Here is a 25,430-nt window from a genome sequence, read left to right as displayed (position 1 = left end):
CTCAACACCCAGAGCCTTCAGCATTTCCGGGCGGATCTCATCCACCCCCGGGGCTTTGCCACTGTGGAGTTGTTTGACGACCTCAGTGACCTCCCCCCGGGAGATTGGTGTTGATCCCCCGTCATACTCCAGCTCTGCCTCTAACATAGAGGGCGGAGTTGTCGGGTTCAGGAGTTCCTCAAAGTGTTCCTTCCAATGCCCCAACACTCCATCAGTTGAGGTCAACAACGTCCCATCCTTACTGTACACAGCTTGGATGGTCCCCTGCTTCCCCCTCCTGAGGTGTCGGACAGTTTTCCAGAACAACTTTGGTGCCGCCCGAAAGTCCTTCTCCATGTCTTCTCCAAACTTCTCCCACACCCGCTGCTTTGCCTCGGCCACGGATGAGGCTGCTGCCCTTCGGGCACCAAATCATTACATTACAATAGATTTTATTTTAATGATTTGGTTTAACTTAAAGAGAAACTTTATTGTTATTGCACATATTACAGGTACTGAGACAACGAAATGCAGTTTAGCTTCTAACCAGGTGCAACAAGCAGTGAAGTGGAAAGTAATGCACACAATCTACAGAATAACATATAGAATGAATTGAATGATGAATAAACATTGTGGAACAATGATGAAAAATGGGAATGGATGTGGCGACGTAAAACTGACACAAAACAACAAACTTTGCCAGCCAATTGGAGAGTTTCATCAGCAGCACATGGTAAAAACCACCAATGAGCGCTCAGCTCGAGATACCAGCGAGCCGTTTCCCATCAAGCATTTCGCTTCCGCAGCTCGTGGAGAGCAACTGCGCCAACTCGCCTCGCCTCGCTCTCAAGGCTGCGGGCGTCTTTGTCCCGCGAGATTTCAAAGTCTCATGTGGGCGAGCCTTCAGAGCAAGTCTGACAAAATGACTAACCATCATGCAACGCACTAGCAAGACGTTGATCGCAACTGCGCAGGTCTGCGCAGGTCTTGCTTGTCTCAAACAAGCCTATCAGCTCTGTGGCTTCAGGCTTGATCGCTGTTCAAATGACAGCGTTGGTTTCCCCAAAAGTGGGCGGGGCTGTAAAGTGAAGTAGATTTTACTCTCATCTATTATTCAAAACCATTCTATTTATTCTAACGTAAATTATATGCCAGTGTTTTATCTTTTTATTTATTTGTTTTTATTTTAAATCGTATAATGTCGGACTTTTTTTGTCGTCTTTGAGGAAAATAAATGGGGTTGAGAGCCTCAAAATACTGAAATCTTAATTTTTTAATCTCTTCCTTCTAATTTGTTATTCTTTTCTAAATAACACACTGTTATTTACTCAACAATAACACACCATTATCCTTGTTTTTATTTATTCGTTTAATTCTATAATCTTGGGCTTTTTAGCATGCTTTTTAGCCGTAAATAAAGTCACCAGAAACAGACGGGACATTTCGAGATTTAGGATGGCCGAAGACACTACACTACCCATAATCCCCAGCTATCGTTTGGGACTACAGTCCCGTTGACAAACCCCGTGATGTTGCGCCAAGGTTACGCCGAGCGTCAAGCTCTTTGAAATGGAACGAAACCACGGCAGACTATTCAAAACTGGACTCGAACGCCCCACCAGAACTACACATGCTGGCTATTGTATTTCGCAACATGTTCTCGATGGCACGTCTCTACTGGGAATTGTAGTTTTAAAAGACGTTTTCCCCAAATTTAGAAGTTGATAGTATTAAACTGTGTACGCCCTGGAGGTTTAGGCGATAGGAAACACATTGGTGTGTACACATTTAAAACATGGTAATTACTAAATGGGTGAAAATCGCTTGTATCCATAATGGGCAGCATTAATATATATCCACATGACAGCTCATTGTTACTTTGTAATTCTACTCCACTACAATTCAGAGGTTAACCTGGTATTTTTACTTCACTACATTTATTTTAGTTACTTTGCAGATTCTGATTAATGATGTAAAATATAAACAACCCTTAAAGCAGACTTTAGTTACACCTGAGTAAAATTCAGGGAAGGTGATTGTCAAGTGCCAACAATCAGGAGAGATATTAGTTGGTGCTTGAGAAGACTAAACATTTATCTGCAGATCTTTATAAAGTATATTCATTACTCGTTATTCTCTACTAATAGTTAATTAAAACTGTAAAATGGCTATTTTGCACATCCCTTTCAAGATTTCAAGATGTTCTAAGGTGTAATCTTATACACAACTTGGGTCGCAGGTTCCTCAACAGCGCATTACAAGACATCTATCAATATGTGTGTACCTCCACCATTAAACTGTCATATTCTGCACATTTCTTATACTATCTACTACATACATAAGAGTATAATTAATGTGCATAATATCAGTTAAAATAAGTGCTTCAACATAGTTAACATTGCAGGAAAGCAATATTTTAGACGTTAAGTACTTTGTCAGGCTTAATATTCATCTGTAGATAGATACCCCCAAAGCTTTTTTCTTGTTTAAAAGAATACCTTAACCTAAAGTATTCTTTAATGTGTTAATAAAGGTTAATTCGTTTTTCTGTTTTGCACATCCTCCTATTAATATCCGTGTACATCCGGCACTAAACTGTTTTATTGTAGAGATCACTTAGTATCTTCTTGACTTTTTATATTCTATATTTCTATCATTGACCTTTTACTTTCCCCCTATGAAAGTATGTACTCTTAATATTGTTTTAATCAAATAACATTATTCAACAAAAATAATTCAATAACATGCTTTAACCACTAGGCGGTGCACACAAGGTACACACAGCATACTAATAATAACTTTGTATTATTAGTGTAGACACTTATGTATGTATAACATCTGAAGATGTGTAGTTTTATTCATGTTTTTACATAATTTTACAGGATATTGCTATACTATTTCTCTTGTTTTACTTCTACACATTAATATCTGATTTGTAAAACATCACAGACAGAAAGGCATATCCGCCATTTAATGGTAAGCTATTGAAATTGTGATTCCATAGATGTGTCTCCCATCACCCAAATCCCCTGACTATTCTCTCAACTCAGTATTTACATTCTGATATTCAAAGAAAATCAGTAATATCTTTAAAAACTACAAGTCCTTTTCTATCAGCTGTGCACCATTATGGTGTAAATATAACCTATATACCAATTGGATCAAATATAAAAGTCAGCTGAATTACTATTGATACTGCAAGGAGACGTATTTTGTGAAAAGAAATGCAAGATGTTGTTTAATTGTTGATATATTTATGATCCACGTCAAGTATTCAGTTTTGGCAGCAGTTCTCCTGTTTGTCCAGAAGTCTTCTCATCAGGGCTCTATAAATAAAGAACTACGGCAGATATGTAACATTTAATGCAGCCTAACCGTGTATTACAATGCCGTTATGTGATGACTTCCAAAGAGAAAAGCAAGCACACTCTGAATTAGGTATTATTTTATTTTTCGTTGTCGGATATCATATCTTATTAACACCATATCCCAGCGTGCATTGCGGCTAAAACATCCAATCAACAAGCTTCAAGCTGAGGATCTTGGGTAATCAGTTTGGTGGGTTTGTGGTGTGTATCGCTCGAAATGTCCCGTCTGTTTCCGGTGACTTTATTTACGGCTAAAAAGCCCAAGATTATAGAATTAAATGAATAAATAAAAACAAGGATAATTGTGTGTTATTGTTGAGTAAATAACAGTGTGTTATTTAGAAAAGAATAACAAATTAGAAGGAAAAGATTTTTAAAAAATACAGATTTCAGTATTTTGAGGCTCTAAGCCCCATTTCTTTTCCTCACAGACGGAAAAAAAGTCCGACATTATACAATTTAAAACAAAAACAAATAAATAAAAAGATAAAACACTGGCATGTAATTTACGTTAGAATAAATAGAATGGTTTTGAATAATAGAGGAGAGTAAAATCTACGTCACTTTACAGCCCCGCCCACTTTTTGGGAAACCAACACTGTCATTTGAACGGCGATCAAGCCTGAAGCCACAGATATATTCTGTTACTGTCCTTTCTTCTAAGAGGAAGTACAGAAACACGTAACTCTGGATTTGTTTTAATGTTTGAGGTGCAATAAACGACACAGCAACTTTTTGTCATGTTAAAACTATTATTTTCTGCCTCGCTCATGAGAGTAACAGCTGGCGAAATTACAGCCTCGCCTACTGATTTTAATGTAACCATATATCAAGCCCGATTCTCGATTTCAAAGGTGTGCTCTAAAATGATATTTATAAATGACTATTATCATTATTATAAGCAAGACAATAAATGGCAAATATATGTAGAAAATAAACGTATTTGAGATACGTTCATAACAAACGTAACGTGGGAGAAAATACGTTTCTAGCTAAACGTACTTGAGAATGCAGTTTAGTTCTGTGGGAACGTAATTTTTAGGAGACAGGGTTGTTTTGAAAAGACCTCAGGTCTTAGTATTCAAAAGATCCATGTAAAAGTGGCAAGATTTTGTCAGGCAATAATTCAATCACTATCAATTCAAACAGAACCTTCTCAAATGTTGTAATTCTAACTGTTTGCATGAGTTGAGTTCATACATCTGACTCTTACCTTACAGATCTGAGAAGCAAAAAGCAGCAAACGCCATGTGTTGACGCAAAGTCGGTTACTATCCAAGTAGTTAATAAGGCTGCCGTAGGGCAGGTACTCCATCACCAAACTCATACTGAGGCGACCTGTGAACAAACAAACATTGAATTTATTCAACCCAATCAATTACAAACCTTGAAAAATAACACTTCTAATTGTATCTCTTGTATCTGTATAAGTCCCTCGGCACCATGATCTAACACTGTGATTTAAAATGTGAAGTAAAATGTAAATCCTGGATTATGCAGAAGATGTATATAATAATTATAGTATAGTATAACAAAAAATGACACCAAGTCTGGCAAATAACTGTTCTCATTCATAACACTCCGTTCGATGTCTCACTATGGGATGCGCCTCATCGCGGAGCAAACAGAAGCATCAATCTCATTACGCCAATCCTGATTGGCTGGTGATCTTGACGTCAACGTCAGGGGAAATCACCCCCTATAAGTAGCCTGCGCCACGACGCATGCGTCATTCAAACACCTCTTCTCGCTTCAGAGCACATCTCTAATGGTAGCCGGGCTAGCTTAACAGTCCACAGACTGAACCAAAGCTAATTTTCGGTCGACGGGCGTTAGCCGGCTACCCTATTCTGCCTTACAGAAGAGTATGATACTAACACACCAGTTAGAATTATAGTCAACCTCGCCGTTCTTCCTCTGGAATTAAGGTAAGATTTTGACTTTCAAGTTAGCAACACACCAGTTGCTAGCTTGTGCTTTTTTCCCTCACTGCCGACACCACGGTAGCGAGGACGTTTTTTCTTTTCTCTTCTCACGGAGGAGAAAAGGATTAAAAGAATATTGCCACACCAGGTAATATTCTTTGAGAAAAAAAGACCCACACTGCCTTTTTTTCTCCGGATTAAAGACAGATTGGGAACACTTTTTCTCGACGTACCTGTTAAGAGCGGGTCCTCTCCATGCCTCGCGGCGAACGAGATGGACGCCTCTCTCCCTCACACCAGAGGAGTCAGGGACTCGGAGGCTCGACTCTGCGGCTGTGGTTTGAAGATATCAGGCACAGACTCACACCAGGTCTGCTCGTCCTGCCTCGGGCTGGAACACGCCCAGGAGGCTATTGACAACCCTGGCTCGTGCGGGCATTGTGCCCGCCTCACCATAAAGAGCCTCCGCCGACAGTTAGCACGACAAGCTAGCCTGTCGGGACAGGATCCCCTCATGTCCACTGATTGGCCGGCTGGCAATCAAGACGCGGGGGGCATCCGCAGCAGAGACTGAGTCCCTCACCTTTATGGTCTGGGGCTCATCAACTGCGGCAGCCGCGGAACCGGATTCCCGCGCCATATCAGGCCGGGACCCGGTGGCGGCAAAAGACGCGGGAACGGGGCCCCACGCTATACCAAGCTGGGGCTCCCGACTGGACCTCACCATGGTTTCACCCGCGGAGGATGTCCTAGAATTGGATTACATGGAGGACGAAGAGGATGCCTCTGAGTTCCTCCTGTCTGATTCGGACGAGCAAGAAGACGACATCTTCGTGTCACCAGCTCAGGCTGCAAAGCCGGGAGCGATGGCTGCTCTCCCGGGCGATAGCACACCAGCTTCGCCCTGTCTAAACATGGACCTGCAAGCCGTGTGTCAGCGCGCTGCGGCCAGACTAGACATCCCATGGCCCGAAGTGGCCAAGGAGACCTCCAGGTCCCGTTACGAGGGAAAACATTTTTCCCAAACAACGAGGACAAAGAAGCAACTCCTCCCGGTCTTCCCGGAGATGTGGGATGAGGTGTCGGTCTCATGGAGAGACCGGCCCTTTAGCAACAAGGCCCCAATCCAGGGTGCCTCCTCCCTTGACTGTGACGGTATGGAGAGGCTCGGCCTGCTCTGCATACCGCCTATGGAACCGCTGGTGGCAACCCACCTCCTACCGAGGATGGGCCCGTCACCAAGCAGGAACCCCACACTGCCAGCGACCGATTCCAGTCGACCATGACTGAACGGTCCTACAAAGCCGCAGCATTGTCCGCCAGGGCTCTGAACGTTTCCTCGATGCTAACCGCGTACCAAGCGGAGCTCTGTGAGGATCTGTCGAGCAATTCTGGACTGGCCACTCTGGACGAGATAGCCGCGGTCACAGACATTTGTCTCTGTGTCCAACGCTGCGCCGTCCAGGCCACGGGCAAGGTAACGGGGATCATGGTGGTGCAGGAAAGAGCTAGATGGCTCAACCTCACCAACCTCCCGGACCGGGAAAAGGAAGATGTGCTTGATATGCCCATCGTTCGGGTTTTCGGCTCCCCTCTCGCTTCCATGCAGAGGAGGTGCGAGTCGAAAAAGAAGGAAGACGAGGCCCTCCACCTCTGTCTCCCTCGAAGGGTCCAGCCGCTGCCTCCGCAACAGCGGCCCTTCGCCCAAGCTGCTCCGAACCCTGCTGGGTTTAAAGTACCAGGTCAGCAGAGGTCGCAGCCCGCCCCGAGTCCCCAGCCCAGGCAGGAGATGAGGGCGAGTTGGCCTAGAAAATCTCCGGTTCCGGCTGCAGCCCAGGCGCAACCAACCCAGAATTTCGGCCAGCAGTCGAGGAGGAAGAAGCGAGCGGCATGACAGCCCCTCCTTTTCCCCTCTGTGACAGAGCTGGAAGTTCCTTCCCCGGCTCGAAACGTGTTCCCGCTGCCTCGAGAGATGCCTCAACGTCATCCTCAAGTCCGGATAAAACACATGTCACATCCTTATTGTTTGAATAAACCATTTTCCGCTGACGCATCCAGGCTTCGTCCAAGGGCGCAGCTCAAAAAAATGAAAAGAAAAACAATAAACAGTCCGTTAACTATAAATCCCCTTCTGAGAGCAGCTACGGCCTCTCTCAAAAGGCGGATAATAAAAGGGTCTGTGAAGGCACCACCACCACGCGCATGCGCAGTGCCGGTTGGGGCTTTAAGGGCATTACCGTCACGCGCATGCGCAGTGCCGGCTAGAGCTGTAAAGGACAGCCCGCCAATCCTTCCCCTTTTAAGAGCAGCTACGGCATCTCTCAAGAGGCGGATTATTGACGGGTCCGTGAAGCCACCGCCACGCGCGTGCGCAGTGACGGTGGGGACTGTTGAAATGGGGTACCACCGTGTTCAGACACTAGAGGGCCCCATAACACAACAAACAGAGTCTCAGAGGGTAAGAGATGTGACATCTCCGCTGGCTCTAAGGAGCACACAGTGGATGATGCTCACAACATCTGCTTGGGTTTTCAAGACAGTAACACGGGGTTACAGACTCCAATTCGCTGTCACCCCCCCTCGTTTCTCGGGCATTTTGTATTCACAAGCCCGGGGAGAGTCAGCCCATATTCTAGAGAGAGAGAGATCCTCTCACTTCTAGAAAAGAGGGCTATATCTATTGTACCTTCCGAGCCGAGTCAGAGTGGCTTTTATTCCAAGTATTTCCTCGTTCCCAAACGAGGAGGGAATGGAATTCGACCAATACTGGATTTGAGGGTTCTGAACAGATATCTAAAAAGATACAAATTCAGAATGCTCACTCACACATCTCTGCTGCATCTCGTGCGACAAGATGACTGGTTTACATCAGTCGACCTGAAAGATGCGTATTTCCACATCCCAGTATATTATCCACACAGGAAATATCTGAGATTCGCATTTCAGGGGATCTGTTACAAATACAGAGTGCTTCCCTTCGGCCTGTCTCTCAGTCCAAGAGTGTTTGTACGATGTACGGAAGCCACGATAGCCCCGTTAAGACAACAGGGTATTCGCTTGGCGACCTACCTGGACGACTGGCTGCTTCTCGCACAGTCGGAGCAGGAGGCTGTTACGCAGAAAAATGTCCTCGTAAAGCACCTGCTCAACCTGGGTTTCATGATAAACACAGAGAAGAGCATGTTGTGCCCCGCGCAGACTATACTCTTCCTGGGGTTACACCTGAACTCAGTGCCCTTTTCAGCTCGCTTGTCAGCGGAAAGAGTGAAAGCTTTCAGAGCTTGTCTCGCTCAATTCCAGCTGCGCAAACATGTTCTCTTCAGAACATGCCTGCGGTTAATGGGGCTCATGGCGTCAGCCATCCTGGTCGTACGACTAGGACGCTTACACATGAGGGAGTTTCAGCGCTGGGTAGCCGCCTTAAAACTAAACTAAAGGGTAATGGTTACTGTGAAATGCGTAACGGCACTGCGCCACTGGCTGCACCCAACTTTTCTAGTACGGGGCGTGCCTATGAGTGCTGTCCTTTCACGGAAGGTGGTCACCACGGACGCATGTCTGACAGGTTGGGGAGGTATTTATGAAGGCCGTCCGGTGAAGGGTCTCTGGAGCAGAGACCTCCAGCGGGCGCACATAAATTACCTAGAGCTTTTAGCGGTGTTCCTCACCCTAAAACGCTTTCTGCCTTTTCTCAGAAGACACCATGTCCTCGTGAGGACAGACAATACGACTACAATATCGTATATAAACCGCCAAGGGGGTTTGCGTTCTCTCCAGTTACACATGCTGGCACGCAAACTGATCTTATGGAGCAGCGGGCGTCTCCTCTCTCTGAGAGCGACGCACGTACCGGGTGTGTTGAACCTCGGGGCAGATCTGCTGTCCAGAGGTACACCACTTTATGCAGACTGGACTTTACATCCAAGGATTGTGAGCCAGCTGTGGGTGCGTTATGGTAGAGCCACGGTGGACCTGTTCGCATCAAAAGAAAATGCTCAATGTCAGCTGTTTCGATGCGCGACTTAAACGCACCGTTAGGCGTGGACGCACTCGCACACGTTTGGCCTTCGGGCCTTCTGTACGCGTTCCCACCCCTGGCTCTGATTCCCCAAACTCTGGCCAGAGTGAGGGAACAACGCCACACACTTATCCTGATAGCTCCGCACTGGCCCGCTATGTACTGGCTGGCGGAGATTTATCAGCTGCTGTGCGGGCAGCCATGGCAGCTCCCACTACGCAGGGACATACTGTCCCAGGCGGGGGGGGAGATTTTTCACCCACACCCAGAGCGCTTGGCCTTATGGGCCTGGCCCGTGAGTGGTACAACCTGAATACAGTGAGACTCCCTCATAGGGTGATAAACACTATTCAGAGTGCGAGAGATTCCTACACCAGGTCTCTCTAACATAGTGCTGTTACTGGTCTTGGCTTCCGCCAGGCGAGCCAGTAATGTTTTCATGCACTATCTGTACATGTACCCAATGGACATTGAGGCATTTCCTCCGCCGCTGGGTCCCTCCGGGGAACAGCAGCGGGATTTGCTGTGTCCAGTTCGTGCTTACGCACCTGTATGGACAGATCAGGGGTACTTGTCATAATGACCAACTCCTGGTGTCCTGGGCTAACCAGGGCAAGCCTGTTACTAAGCAACGGCTCTCCCACTGTCTTGTGGAAGCTATTGCTTTGGGGCCCATACGAGTCAGAGTTCGCAGGCACCCTCGGGTCCGCGAGCTCTTTCGACTCAGGGTCTGGCTGCATCCTGGGCTCTGTCCAGGATGTCTCCCATCCAAGACATCGGTGCAGCGGCGAGCTGGTCCTCACCACTCACTTTTGTCCGCCTCTTAGCAGGCTGGGCGTTCTGCTCCCGGTGTGACTCAAGCAGTGCTGGGCACCTGGTTGAGTCAGAACTCTACCTGTTGAGTTCTGGTTGGTTTGGTGATTTTCGAGATAAGCTCGTCTGGCAATATGGGAGCAACAATTTCCCATAGTGAGACATCGAACGGAGTGTTATGAATGAGAACTATAGGTTACTTACGTAACCCCAGTCCTCAGAGTAACATGAAGTGAGATGTCTCACCAGACGGCCCTCCTTGCTATGGTGAAGCGAGAAGAGGTGCTTATTTTGAATGACGCATGCGTCGTGGCGCAGGCTACTTATAGGGGGTGATTTCCCCTGACGTTGACGTCAAGATCACCAGCCAATCAGGATTGGCGTAATGAGATTGATGCTTCTGTTTGCTCCGCGATGAGGCGCATCCCAGAGTGAGACATCTCACTTCATGTTACTCTGAACACTGGGGTTACGTAAGTAACCTATAGTTTTTAAGACATTTAATTAATGCCACAATTGTATTTCCTTGTGTGTACTTCTCACTTAAAGGTGGGGTAGGTAAGTTTCAGAAACCGGCTCGAGATACACTTTTTGTTATATTCCATGGAATGCTCTTAACATCCCGATAGCAATGAATATCTTCAGTGCTTTGACAAAAAATCCATAGAAAAATGTCATCTGTAGAAGTCGTAATACTGTAAAAAATACAACCAATCAATTTAGCCGGCCCGGCTAAACGGATTGGATGGCCTACCTGCCTGTCAGCCTTCCATCGGGGCACAAACTTATCTCGTGCCCTCATTGGTCATGTGCATGTTCGTGTGTGTTGGAGGAGGGGCTCAGTAGTGATACAAATGCCATATCAATCTCATTAGTATGCAGAAAAAGTGACAGGTCGCCCCGCCCCTTTTCGGCCGGAAGTCCCGCCTTATTTGACCGGAAGTCCCGCCTTTTTATTTTTATTTTGAAAACCGGAAGTCCCGCCTCGTTCGACCGGAAGTCCCGCCTCGTTCGACCGGATGTCCCGCCCCCGCTTCCGGCGGATGTCCCGCCCCCGCTTCCGGTTTACAAAATTAAATTAAAATTAAAAAAATGAGAAAAATAAAATGCCGTTGTTTTCAATCAATTAATATGTCTAGGATATATGTCCCGCCTCCTAACCACTTCCTGTGTGGTTAATCCTGTATACAGTATCGAATGTAACTTACAAATACTTGCAAATAACATGAAATTAATCAAAAGTAAAAGCATCTAAAAACATATATTTAAACCTCTCTGTTTTTGCAAACAGGACATGACAGGACATGAGGGGAGAAAACATATGGTGAAGGAGGGGGAACACACACACACACACACACACATACACACACACACACTTTCCCCGCCCCTCACCCTCTCCCTCTGTCTAAATAAAAAGCCAGCGTCTTTGGTCACTCTTAAATATTTTTCAAGTCGAGAGAAAATGGCCAAGAGACGTCTTGATATGAATTTAATCAGCGAGACACCGGTGACAACTTACAGCCATCCGTTGGGTGCTCCAATCAAGAAACGAATGCAGTTTGTATGCCGGGTTCAGACGCCTACAGCCGAAGAACTTCACGAAGAATGGATTCTAAAAAATGGCGATGTTTGGGGTTATATATTCAACTATATGACTAATGAACTACATTTCTACAATCTGAAGAATGGAGAAACGTATGGACCCCGTAATGTTAAAGCGACACTGACCTCAACAGATTGGGCTGTGTTAACTCTGGTGTCTTCCCGAGATCTACACGCAACCATTGTATCGGAAGAAGTAGTGCATCAAGAAACCATTGTGGAACCAGAGGTGTACAAGATATTTGCAAAGAAAAACAAAGAAACACAAACAGCATGCGAGATTAAAGAAGAGCCTACATCCGTACCCCTCAATATGGAGGAAGAAGAAGGAGATATTCCCACACAACCAGAGGGGAGAAGAGTCCTGACAGGCACCGTCTGGGAAACTAAAAGCGGACCCTCTGGGCGTTGGTATTACCGCTCAAGCCGTTTGGTGACGTTGGGTAAGGACTCCTCTGATGATTTTGTTTTGGAGTATTTTAATTCTACCTGCGGGGTATTTCAAACGTCCTTGAGGGTGCCTCTGACTGCATGGATGGAAATGATTGATGGAAAAGCTACAAAGCTTAAAGAACTTTTTAAACAAAGTCAGACATCGATGGACATTATACTGGTGAAAAAGACCCTCACGTTTGCAGAGGACTCCGCCCCCCAGTCAACATAACAAGTCCCACCCACCTCAGCAGATCATTTAAAAAGTAAGGACCCCGCAAGGATATTTTTAGAGAGCAGCAACCATGGATCTGAGAAAAAACACGATCTGCAGCCTGGATCAAACGCCTACAGGACCGCCATCCTCACCAACATTTTGGACACCAGATCTGGACAGCGCTATGGCTGACATTGATATCACGGGGTGGCTGGATATGCCTCAACCTCCATCCAAGTCTCCAGAGGAATCAACAACAACAGTAGGCATTGATTCACCATGCTTTCCTTGTGCTCCCAAGGGTGATGCTACAGAGCGTATTAGGACATCGGCATTCCTGAACACGGTAAAAGCGGTTGTAGTTCATCTGTTGGATAGAGTCGTGTACCTTTACAGAAAGGAAACATGTAACGGATGTCAAGTCGATCACCCCAGTCAGAGGCAGCACGAGTGTTTATTCCCTACCGATGAATACTATTTGGATCGACACTATGATGAAGTGGTAAAGAGACTGTGGACCGTTCGTTTCATTCCAGCTATTCGGGACGCTCTGCACCAGAACCACCTTCATGTGTCAGAGAGGAGAGTCTTTGGAGCTACCGAGGCGATTCTGCACAACCTCAGAAACACCAGACTCTTTGAGGCTAAAATAGAGAAACTATACGAACAGCTGGTAGAGAACGACGAAACCCAAATGAAGATTACAAGAGCAGCTTGGGCCTTCTGGCAGCATTAGGAAGAGTTTTTATTTTATTTTTGATACTTTTTCGTTAAAGTATGTTTTATTTTTTTGATCTGTTTTTATATTTTACTTCTTTTGTAACATGTTTTTTCTATACATGGGTGTGACATATCAATAAAATGCATTGTAAGAAAAACTGTTGTACTCATTACCTCATCGGGGCTGTAACAGGAAACATGTCTGAGAAACGTGTTATGCATAGGGTGTATTACAATCCATCTAATCCAGGGAGTTTAGGAGGTGTGGATAAACTCCATAGAGCTGTACAGAATGAAATGGGTAAACAAATAAATGTAGAGAAAGTCAGAGAATATTTATCTGAGCAAGGTTTTTTCTTTTCTGATAAACTTACATATTTTAGTTATTTTATGTTACCAAGATACTTTGAGATACACCCTGATGTACGCAACACTTAACAAAGGGTGTAATATGAAGTAGCTGGTAAGGAAGGGGTTTTTCTTTAAGGGTGCAAAACTTTAGAACAGGGTAAAATATTCATTAATTTGTATTGAATTGAGTTTTCTTTTTTTTGATTTTCAACATACTATATGACTTTTATATATTTCTGACGTACTATACTTTTTTGACTTTTTTCTGTAGAATCTTGACAAAACTATTACTTGTTCTTAAATGATGACCTATTGCTGGAGATGAGATGAAAAAGCTACAACGCTTAAAGAACTTTTTTCTAAAAACTCTCAATTCTACACTGACTCCCCCCACTCAACGCAATAAGTCCCACCCCACTCAGCAAATCATCTAAAACGAAGGACCCCACCAAGACGACCGTTGAAAACTAGCCATGGATCTGATAAAAACCAAGTCTGATGTAGCCTACCCTTATTATCACCAGGATAATGGATATGGGCTTAATGACTGGATGGTACAAAGTAGGGGAGAGGATGTTCCCGAAGAAGAACTCTCCTCTATATGTAATAGTATTGTAAACGAAACATTTAAAGTGGTCCTGGAATCTTCATTTTTCAGAAACATTCTGTAACATTACCGAATAAATTACACTTACTCTTTTTCTTGTGTTACCAAGATACTTTTAGATACAGTTTGGTGTCTGAAAACTGAAACTGGTTGAATATGAAGTACTTTATAAGGAATTCGGATTCTTTTAAAGGCAGATTTTGGCTTTTTTCTCTTGCCAAGATACTTTTAGACACACTTTGAGGGATGCAAAACCTTAAAACTAGAAAATGAAGTACAGTCTGATTAGATTTTTTCTTAAAGACTGTTTCTCTAAAAGGTAAGTTTGTGATTTTAACAATTTTCCCTGACACTTGGCAGATTTGTGTGTAATTCTCTCACAAAGGAACTGTAAGATACACTTTTTATGTATGCAAAACCTTAAACTTTTTTTTTTTTTTGAAAATAAAATACTTTGTCTGAATACATTTTCTTTAAAGGCACTTTTTTTATTTTAACTCTATTTCAGTGGAAAAATACAGTTTTGTTGACATCAAGGCTTTTTTCTCTTTTCTTGTGTTACTAAGATACTTTTAGACAAAATTCAAGGAGAAACTTGAAAATATCCTTACCGAGTTGTATGGAGAAGAAGAAGACTAATCCGGGGGATTTTTTTTTTCCGATACTTTGACTTTTCTTTAAAGTAAAATAAAAATGGGAAACTACTATGCAAAACGCTCTGTATATATTGATCATAATGTAGTCAATACCCTTTTAATAAGTGTGGTGATGGGGACGATTGAAAACAGAACGAGTAGTAACCCCCGTGTAAGCAGAATGGCTGAAGTTTGTAAACTAGAAAACATTTTGGATATCGTTCGTTCTGGCAGTACTATTCCGGGTCATTGGGAAACCATTGTAAACGAAACATTTAAAGTGGTCCTGGAATCTTCATTTTCCGAAACATTCTGTAACATTATCTCAGAAATGAAACAAACATCAAAAGTGTATCATGTGCTCTCATTGTATGCTCTGTTTGTATATGTAATGCATCTGTGTGTTGAAAACAGCATACACGTGAATATTTTGACTGAAGTGAAAAACTTCCATCACAATATCTCCAGTAATATGGGGAATTCTATGCTGGAGACTGTCCTGGGGATGCTACAATCAGTATAACTATTGATTTTGTGTGTGAAAAAATAAAAAAAGTGTTTTTTTTTACATCTAAAAACTGTTGTCATCATTATAGCAAGGGGGGCGTGTCTGATACATGTGTATTACAGTCCTTCTTGTTGTGTTTTTCAGTGTTTTCTGTGTGTCTGTACACACAAAGCACACTTCATTATCTACTTTTCAGCTTTTTTAAAAAGAAAAGTGTGTCTTTCGGTAACTTTCTCAGAGAATTTAAGCATAAATCTGTCAAATGTTCAAAACAGCATTGTTTTACTGAAATACCCTCAAAATGACAAACTGCCATTAAGAGTCAGATTCTTAACCAAATCTACTGACACAAAGTACTTCATTATCTACTTTTCAGCTTTTAAATACAAAAGTGTATCTTTCGGTAACCTTCTTGAGAGAATTAAGCATAAATCTGTCAAAGATTCTTAACGAAATCTACTGACACAAAGTACTTCATTATCTACTTTTCAGCTTTTATACACAAAGTGTATCTTTCAGTAACTTTCCCAGAGAATTTAAGCATAAATCTGTCAAATGTTCAAAACAGCCTTGTTTCACTGAAATACCCTCAAAATGACAAACTACCATTATTACGAAATCTCCTCAAATTGAACTGGTTTAATTAATTAGTGATTTTATTTAAGGTAATTAGTTAGAAGCCCTATTTTATCAGTATGTCTGCACAGCAGTTACAATGGTCAAACTACATTAACACAGAATTGTCCCCATTCTTTCTTTACTAGTTACTAACATTAGATATTTTTAATGAGATATGGACCGCAAAACAAAAGATATCCCTGGTTTTCATTTAAAAAATCAAGTCACTGAATGCAAGTAGTTGCCTTAGCTTATTTTGTTATGAGATGATGATGATGTGAATTACTGTTCAAATTAGTTAATTAAGAATGCCTTCAAGACAGAGGAGACTGAAGCATATCTTCGGCTGTAGGTGTCTGAACCCGGCATACAAACTGCATTCGTTTCTGGACTGGAGCACCCAACGGACCAACTAATTCTTTAATAAAGTTTTTCAAAACGTGTTGAAGAAAAAACGGTATACAACATTATATAACCGCCATTGACATAAAGGCATGTATGGTAGAAAGATTTAACCGTACGCTGAAAACTACTGACTTTCTATATATTTAAGTATATTACCTACCTCCCTCTGTTTACAACATGTTTGTCTCCATAGGGGGTTTATGGCTTCTCCATAGGGGGTTTGGGGTTTTCCCCCCTCCCTTATCCTTTAGCAAAAAGGCTGACTTTTTAAAATATCTGTTTTTTATATGCTTTACTTTGATTTGGAGCACCCAACGGATGGCTGTAAGTTGTCACCAGTGTCTCGCTGATTAAATTCATATCAAGACGTCTCTTGGCCATTTTCTCTCGACTTGAAAAATATTTAAGAGTGACCAAAGACGCTGGCTTTTTATTTAGACAGAGGGAGAGGGTGAGGGGCGGGGAAAGTGTGTGTGTGTGTGTGTGTGTGTGTGTGTGTGTGTGTGTGTGTGTGTGTGTGTGTGTGTGTGTGTGTGTGTGTGTGTGTGTGTGTGTGTGTGTGTGTGTGTGTGTGTGTGTGTGTGTGTGTGTGTGTGTGTGTGTGTGTGTGTGTGTTCCCCCTCCTTCACCATATGTTTTCTCCCCTCATGTCCTGTCATGTCCTGTTTGCAAAAACAGAGAGGTTTAAATATATGTTTTTAGATGCTTTTACTTTTGATTAATTTCATGTTATTTGCAAGTATTTGTAAGTTACATTCGATACTGTATACAGGATTAACCACACAGGAAGTGGTTAGGAGGCGGGACATATATCCTAGACATATTAATTGATTGAAAACAACGGCATTTTATTTTTCTCATTTTTTAAATTTTTATTTTATTTTTATTTTGTAAACCGGAAGCGGGGGCGGGACATCCGCCGGAAGCGGGGGCGGGACATCCGGTCGAACGAGGCGGGACATCCGGTCGAACGAGGCGGGACTTCCGGTTTTCAAAATAAAAATAAAAAGGCGGGACTTCCGGTCAAATAAGGCGGGACTTCCGGCCCAAAAGGGGCGGGGCGACCTGTCACTTTTTCTGCATACTAATGAGATTGATATGGCATTTGTATCACTACTGGGCTCTATAAGGAAGTGGCAGATTTTCTCCGGTTGTGTATTTTCAAATTCTAGCGATCTCGAGCCGGTTTCTCAAACTTACCTACCCACCTTTAAGGGAGCAAAGACATCTATTAAACAGTGATTACAAAAAACAAACTCTTTCCAAATAGAATATATGATTAATCAATTATACATTTAAATAAGCAGTCTTACAAATGTGTTCTTTTACCGAAGTTGATGACCACATTTTAGAACATCGTGTGCTATGTTTGCAATAATTGTTTTATTACCTGTGCTATAACAGACTCCTTTGTATTTGACGATGTACTCATAGTCCAAAACGCTGAGGGTTTTGACCTCCTTCTTGAAGTCCTCAAGGGTCGACAGCTTGTTGGGCTGCAGTTTCTTTACAGCGACCATCTCACCAGTGTTATCCCCCAGCGGGTCATACCGGCAAAGTTCAACACTGCCAAAGTTTCCCTGGAAAGGTTTTGACTCGTTCAGTCAGTCACATCCCAAAAACTTTTAAATTACCTCACCACCATGCCCTCACAACAGCCTGTTTACACCTGTTAGTCCATCAAACACAAGGTCTTGTGCACCACTGAGGAAGTCTAAAACGACAAGGGTTGATTACAAATATAAAAAAGGTTGTGTATTTTAAGTTGTCTTAACATCCCGGGCATACAGACAATACTAGCACAGTATCTTGACAAAATTCAATAGATTTTCTCAAAACACAAGATCATGATCATTAAAGTGCACCGATTGTCCAAAATTCAAAATATTGTAGTCCTATTGTGGCACTGCAGACTTACTTTCCCCAGAGGGGAGATGTATCGTAGGTGTCTCTCCTCAAAAAAAGTCTGTTCGCCTTGATCGGGGCTGAGGGCTCTCCACACAGGGCTCTGTGCCACGGGCTCAGTGGCGTGCAGTATCACATAGTCTGCCATGAAACACAAAACACAAGTACTGACTTTTGGTTTCCTGATGTATTCAATTCACCTGATTCCAAAACCACTACACATTTTGTGAATGATCACAGATACATTTTGTTATTGAATTGAAACACACTAAACCCTTTGATAAGATATGTGGTTTATACTGGTTGTATTCATTATGAGCAAAGTATTGATACACATGATTACCTGAAGTGATCAGACTGTTGAGTTGACGGATGATGCTGCGACAGGAGGGTCTGAACGCGACCTGGTAGTCCATGCACTGACTGACCAGATCGGCCAGCTCCGTCCACTGGGAGGGAGGCAGCTGCTGGAAGCTCTCGTAAAACTGTCGCTTCTGCAGAAAACATCAGTGGCTCGTATCATTCACTGTACTATCCCCATAGGCTCGATGGTAAAATGCATGGTTGCATTTAAGATCTGATTCACAGGTTTCGTTACCTTCAATACCAGTTATTTTCTTGAACCGGCTCTTTAAGTCACTTGAACTCATAAGCAGCTTAAGCAGAGTAATACAACAACCTGTTACTGCTACCAGTTAGTTTATATAAAGTACAAAATAAAAGTAGTACCTTATCCAGGTCACAGCCCTGCAGTGGTGTGTTCCCATTGTTGAAGATTTCCCACACAGTGGCACCAAAGCTCCACTTATCACACTCCAGAGTCAGGTTGTCTGGGGCCTCCAGCATTTCAGGGGCCACCCAAGGGATCCTGTCTAGGATCACTAAACAAACACACACACACACAAATAAATAATGCACATGGACTAGGTTTCAACCTTAAATGTGTTAAACATATTTGGATGTCATTTTGTTTTTATTTAATACCTTGAGATTACAGTATGTATGTGTGTGTATACAGCAAACACTTAGCAAGTCCATTCACTCACTATAAATGGTTCTATAACTACAGTATCATTCATCAGGTGTCTCTACTTCCCTGAAGATTTACCATTCTTCCCCAGCATGGCCACACTGATGCCCGGGTCACTCAGCTTTATGAACGGAGAGCTGCCCTGTGATGGGTCACCTTCTCTGGCCAGCAGCAGATTCTTTCCGTAGATATGTCCATGAACAATGTTCTTTTCTTCCTGTTAGGCAGTATATGTTGACATATTATAGTGAGCTGCATCGTTCAACTTTGACAAAGTTTAACTTGCCAATCCTGGGTCTAGCAGTAATGCTCTACATTAAAACGTTTATCTTACCAGAAAGTTGAGGGCTGATGCGAGCTGCTTGGCTACGTCAAGGTTCCAGTTCACTGACACAGATCCCCCTCTCTTCAAGTAAAGGTCCAGGGCCCCGTACTTGACAAACTCTTGCACCATGATGTCTGTGAGGCACAAGGAGGTTTGTTTCTACAGCTGTACTTCAAACCAGACACAGGGTCAGAAATGCTCACCCACAGATAACAGACTGAGTCGGGTCAGATGAGGATCTGATGTGAGGACATTTTTTTCCAGAGGCTGTGTCGTCATAGCAAAATTTGCACCTGAAGGAACCTACTTTGAACCTTCCACCAAAGAGGTTTTTAGTACGAAGGCAGCTTTTTATATTTCTGTGTGCCTGTCTGTCTGTGGATAGTCAACAACAAACCGTGCAAGATACAATCTCTTAATGTTGCAGATATGGAAGTTAGATCAAAATGAAGGCTGAATTGTGTTGTTTGCACATCAAGGGACTTGTAAATTACTCTACGTTTACACAGAAAACATAATACACATTAGTTTCTTGAAGCTGACAGTAAAACTGTAGCAATGAAGCAATCGTCTGGATAACCTTGCAGTGTAGTTTCCAGCTGCAACAGCGATGCTTGTGTTCTTTCGGCTTGTGAGCCTGTGAGTGTGTCATCGAGCTCCTGGAGACTTGGCATCACAGCTTGTGTGAGCAAATTGCAAGTCGGACTTGAGTTTAGACTTACTTTTGACTCCTTGAACACTAACACCATATACCAGGAGGAGATGTTTGTGTGAAATCTGGCTCATCAAGCTGGCAGCTTCAAAGAATGACTGAGAGAAGGAAAACAAATAATGTGTATGATATCCAAACTAATGTGCTATATCTATGAATAATTTAAAAAACATTTCAGTGTTTTTTAATCTGAAGAAACCCACCTCCCAGCAATTTTTATGAACAACGTCGAGCTCTTTCAGGAAAACATCTGTCACGTGTTTCTCTCCATCACGAATGTCGGTTTTATAGCCTTTGAAAATTCGAGTGAAGGATCCCTGTCCGAGGCATTCACCCTAACAGAAAAAAAACATCAAAGTTTCCTCCATCATAATCAACACAAAGTACATTTCTTGTTAGACAGTAGTGGTATTTGCATCATAGTTTTAAAGATTGAAGGATAATTGGAGCAACATATTAGAAGAGAAGACACTCGTCTTGATATTCAGATATACTTTAGAAACAGGCATCTTTAAGTTGGAGTCCTATATACACACTCACCCATTGAAGGTCTTCACATTTGATCATGTGGAACTGGATATGACTGAATTTGTTTCTTTCAGGCGTTGGAGACCCTTGAGCTTCTACAGAGCTGTTGTTGCGTATGATTATCAGATGTGTAAGTTCTGTAAAAAGAGCAGAAAACATCATGGTTATGTTTATTGAGGTTACAGACATAAAGACACACATCTAATTTCAGCAAATACAATTAGTTGTTAAGTTGATACATGACTATTATCAACTTTGGGTCGGGGTGGACTGCAGCGGCCCAACTTGACAGGTACTTCAGCCAGAAGCAGCTTGTTGTGTTGGTAATAGCTGGTGAGCTCCCTCAAGCTGGAAAACAGTTTCTGGACACCAGGAAGAGTGTAGTGCTCATTCTTAATAATGAGGCAGTCTTTATAATCAGGTCCAAGTGGAGTCTGCAGAAATGTAAATATACACACAATGTTATCAACACTAAAGAGGTTGCTATAACGAAATCCTTGTGTAGACTTCCAGCAAAAGTGCAAATGTTGTGAGGGCAAAATGACTGAATGAATATTACGTTTGCACACATTTAAGTGTGGCAAAGTACCCACATATAATTGTTTTTATTCAGAAATAATTGCATAATCTGCATAGAGATAAACTTCCATGCAACAGACTGAATCCTGTGATTTCAAATTGCTTAAACAGGCTGCCAATCGAGTTAAAGGACATCAGAGCATCTTTGTATTGGTCATATAAGCATACAAAAGTGCACACTGCACGGACATGAATATCTCAATCAAATGTAGTTTGTGTATTGTGTTGCTTCAGCACAAAATCTTTACCTGCACACAGACGGTAAGGAAGAAGTTGTCATAGTCTTTTGGACTCTGCCGTAGAAGAAACGCACTTCCTTTAAACCCCGACTTTTTCAACTTGTTGACTGCAAACTCGGATCTGATAAAACAAGATATGAAGAAAATATGTAAAACAGCTTCGTGTGAAAGATGGCTTTGGATTTAGCAATATCAAAATGACTCACGTGATTGGGCCATGGCAATGGTTCTTGATCCCCTTCAGAATACTTGGAGGAGCAATGTCTTGGCAGAAGTAGTGGCTGGAGTCTGTGGTCAGTCTGAAGTAGCCATCGACAAGAGACACAAATGAAAGGGCTTCCTTGAGACTCTGGAAGTTGGCTTCCTGTTGTGCAAATCAATAATAAATAGACATCATTCTTTGCATAAAATCCAAATAGCAAAATCTCAAACAAACATAATGATTGGGGAAATCAAATACGTCCTTTACCAAGCATCTGTCATCTTTACGAGTTATTGTCACCATCCTGCTGTCTTGGGGGACCTGCTCATGGCAAACCCTCTTTATCTTGATGTCTATGATATCTTTGAAATCACAGAACGTTTGCCATTCCTAAAAAGAAATGAAAAAAGGGCTAATTATGCAGAGCAAGATGAAGCAAGGCCAAGCATATTTGTGCTGAAACTGGGAAGCACTGTCATCTTCTGGAAGGGATAAAAGAATAACCACCATGCCTCATTTAAAACCTAACTTAAGTCTAATGTATTCCTACCAGGACACCCTTGGTGTGACAACTTCTACTGGTTTCAATCCCAGTTTCCCCAGTGACACGCACAAGACAGAAAGCTGACGTTGAATGTGAGGGAGAAGAATTCACTTGGAAGGTTTCGCTTCCCAGAGACGGCTCGATGCTGGCCAGTTCGATCAGGTACTTGAGCTTCAAGCTGCTCTCATCTATGGAGCAGTTACCAAGCTTCTTCAGGAAACGCTTGAGGGTGTTTCGGATTCTAAAACGATCAAGCCGGTTCCGTCGCTGGATGTCATTACGATGTAACTTAGGAAGGCAGGATTTGTAGCTGAGAGAGGAAGAGAATAACACTTGTATTGACTCTGAACTAAAACAAATATGTCACAAATCAATATAATCATTATTTCTGAAAGAGAAAAATGGGATCTATCAAAGTTTTAACTGTGAGGCCGGGTTTAAGGAAAATGAAATATTATCCTAATCTAAGTACCTGACAGTTTTGCAGAGCTCTCTGACACTCTGATGACGCTCCTTAGCCATTCTCCACAAGTCCAGCACGGCCAGGCCGAGGCATTCCTCCTGGGAACTCAGAGGTGGGCACACTCCTGCTTCACTAGCAATAAAGTCACTTCACAACTTTATCCCAAAAGAAATGGACAGCACAGTCTTCATGATATATCCATTTCATGCAACTGCATTTTCAAAAAATGTGGGTGATAAAGATTTAGCATAGCCTACAACCTCATTGATTAATTAATTAATGGTATATCTTTTTATTTAATATTAGTTAAATATACCATGAAAGGACTTTCGAGCGAGTTAATACATGTTGTATACTTTACCTGAGTAAAGAGATAGTCAATGACACTGTAGTGAAGCACTGGACTGATTGTGTCTCTGGTCAGACTGAAGCGGTACGATGTTCTTGGTCCTTGTCCAAACCAGTTTTCAAAGGAAAACCTGCTCACCAGGAATACATCCAAATTCCACATAGCATGACATTATGACTAGTTCTTAAAATGTACCCATTGGTATACTATGTAAGTTTAACAACAACGTTATTCATTCCTGGACTTTCCAAAAAATCTGAAATAAATACCATCCCATAAATGATTTAAACATACTAGTGTTAAATGTATAAGGTAAATGAGACACCTACCTGACTCTAAAGTGGACTTGTAGGTTTTCTTCTGTGTTGAACATGTGCGATGGAGGATACCAACATGAGAGATCGGAGGATGCCAAAGCAAAAAGACTTTGGTGAACTGGTAAGATTCCTGGAGAAAGAGATGTCATGTCATGTAGCATAAAGTTATATATTGTAACATAGAATATCACAGTTTAACCTATACACTTAGGTACGAGAAGCCTTAAGTCATGGTTATCCAGTGAAATCTTACCACATTTTTTGCCTGCTTGGATGCAAACATTTTCAGCAGAAATTTGGCTGGCTGTAATATGTATTATGGTTGCGTTCTTTGTGGCTGGGAAGAAGTAGAGGTGCACTTGTAAACTTGGACTGGTGCTAGAGCTGGACCTCTGACTGCCCCCCGCTCTCTGATCACCAGAGGGGCCGACTCCTCCTCGCTGAGATCCATGGGTAATTCTGAGGAACAAATCTAGATTACAGGCTCGATAGGGTCACATCATTTGAGAAATGTCATACATAAAAATAGTTTTTGGCTTTTGTGAATATATTTCTATATTATATATCTATACTATACTTTTCAGGTAGTTGAGTCATTGTTTAGTTTTCATTAAACCCTGTTCCTAGGAGTTCATTGAAGTTGCATCGTCTTTGCTCACAGGAAGTAACAATGCTATAAAACATGAAGACTCATTAAATTCAGTTGAAATATTATAACATTACAATTCTACAGAAAAATTACATTTGCATACATTGCATCAATAGTTTATTAAAGAATGGTTGTTTGCTTACTTTTTATGTAACCACTGTGGTTATTTGTTAACAATGTTTGTTGTTTATTTTTTACTTACATACATACATCTAATCCTTTCTGTACAAGCAAGCATACAAAGCCTAATTAATTACACAACTGAGGCTCAGACTTTTACTGTTATTGGATGTATAATGTGTTGCCATGTTGTTAAAATACAAATGGTATGTTACATTTGTCGACAACTCTACCATGACTCAAAACATTTGTTCTAAATAAGTCAAATGTAGATTTATGGGGATTCCCGTTGTATCAGACAAACCATGTTGGCTGTGGCTGAATGAGAAGCACAGTATGTCAACTTAAAAATATCCTTATATAATATCCTGACACTTCTTGACACACAGCTTCTACTTACAGATTTAATAGTAAACATTATATCAAGATATTTGTTACTTTTACCTTTTACTTTGCACAGCAGAACTCCTCTTTGCGATCATTTGTTTCTGTGAAACCAGGACTTTCGTTTTTGACTTCTGCGTTTCAGCTGTATGTGCTTGTGTTCACAGGAAGTTCAGGGTTTCCTGATTTAGACGAGCAGATGCGACACTATCAACAGTATCTCGTCTCTCGCAGTATGTGCAACTTGTTGAAGTAGAACTTGCCTTGAGAAATGCTCCGTTTTAGAAAATAAAAGGGAATAATACATATGTTGTATAATACTTAAATACTATAATACAGTATAATAATGAAGTGTTGAGTTAGGGTGTGAACAAGGTCAGAATAGTGTTTCTATTTGAATGTGTGTTTACCTTCATGAGAGGATAGTAGTGGGCTCTGCTGCTAAAGCTGGTCACAGGTCTGTATACAGGTCTCTCTCTGTGTATGTGTGTGTCGAGGTTAAAAAAACACACCTCACATTGAGAGCGTTAAGGTCAAACTAAAATCCACCTTTAGTAGGTCCAGGTAAACAATTCTTCACATTCTCTGAAGTTATTGAGGTACAAAGATACTATGGGGAAGTGGATGAAAATTAAAGCTCCCTATAAAAACGAACAATGTCAAGTGTCGGTCAATGTAGTGCAGGGAATCTGACCATGACAATCGACACGTGTGTGTAAGCGTAACATGTACGTAGATATATGCGGAAGAGGGTCTGTGAAAAAGAATCGTGGATTGTGCTAATCATCCTTCAACTAGGTCAACCAATAAGGAACAAGAAGGCTTTGGCTATACAAATGCTAATATCCCCGAGTCTGCCCGGACTTTGTTTTCTGTCTTTGACGAG

The 25,430-nt window shown here is 42.2% G+C and overlaps 1 protein-coding gene across 3 annotated transcripts; it reads right to left on the bottom strand.

Annotated features, from left to right (window-relative positions):
- Positions 1-76: 76 nt before the first annotated feature.
- LOC117445230 (tyrosine-protein kinase JAK2-like) lies at positions 77-24,683 on the bottom strand. Of its 3 annotated transcripts, none has more exons than XM_071202901.1 (21): positions 24,605-24,683; positions 23,645-23,850; positions 23,404-23,521; positions 23,087-23,204; positions 22,735-22,823; positions 22,269-22,572; positions 21,986-22,108; positions 21,723-21,880; positions 21,526-21,637; positions 20,943-21,132; positions 20,711-20,835; positions 20,374-20,505; positions 20,181-20,268; positions 19,468-19,592; positions 19,212-19,350; positions 18,833-18,984; positions 18,447-18,597; positions 18,117-18,244; positions 17,589-17,778; positions 4,561-4,685; positions 77-392 (listed from the first exon to the last, which is right to left on the bottom strand). In XM_071202901.1, exons 1-21 carry the CDS (start codon positions 24,640-24,642, stop codon positions 222-224), a joined length of 2,982 nt encoding a protein of 993 aa, XP_071059002.1. In that variant the 5' UTR covers positions 24,643-24,683; the 3' UTR covers positions 77-221. The 3 variants fall into 3 exon arrangements, with proteins under 3 accessions (XP_071059002.1, XP_071059003.1, XP_071059004.1); XM_071202902.1 differs by having other exon boundaries at positions 22,374-22,572; XM_071202903.1 differs by lacking the exons at positions 23,404-23,521; positions 23,645-23,850; positions 24,605-24,683 and having other exon boundaries at positions 78-392; positions 22,735-22,880; positions 23,087-23,173.
- Between the last annotated feature and the right edge of the window lie 747 nt (positions 24,684-25,430).

This window comes from Pseudochaenichthys georgianus, chromosome 4 (genome assembly GCF_902827115.2).
Source record: "Pseudochaenichthys georgianus chromosome 4, fPseGeo1.2, whole genome shotgun sequence".
Taxonomy (NCBI): Eukaryota; Metazoa; Chordata; class Actinopteri; order Perciformes; family Channichthyidae; genus Pseudochaenichthys; species Pseudochaenichthys georgianus.
This window is presented reverse-complemented; position numbering and strand designations above follow the sequence as displayed.

What these genes read in the sequence shown, in the direction of transcription:
- LOC117445230 (XM_071202901.1), bottom strand. Translation starts at nt 24,642, where the DNA reads ATGATCGCAAAGAGGAGTTCTGCTGTGCAAAGTAAAAG. An exon ending in GTCACACCAAGGGTGTCCTG is followed by an intron (nt 22,109 to 22,268) that starts GTAGGAATACAT and finishes ATTTCTTTTTAG; the next exon opens with GAATGGCAAACGTTCTGTGA. An exon ending in GTAAAGATGACAGATGCTTG is followed by an intron (nt 21,881 to 21,985) that starts GTAAAGGACGTA and finishes TTTGCACAACAG; the next exon opens with GAAGCCAACTTCCAGAGTCT.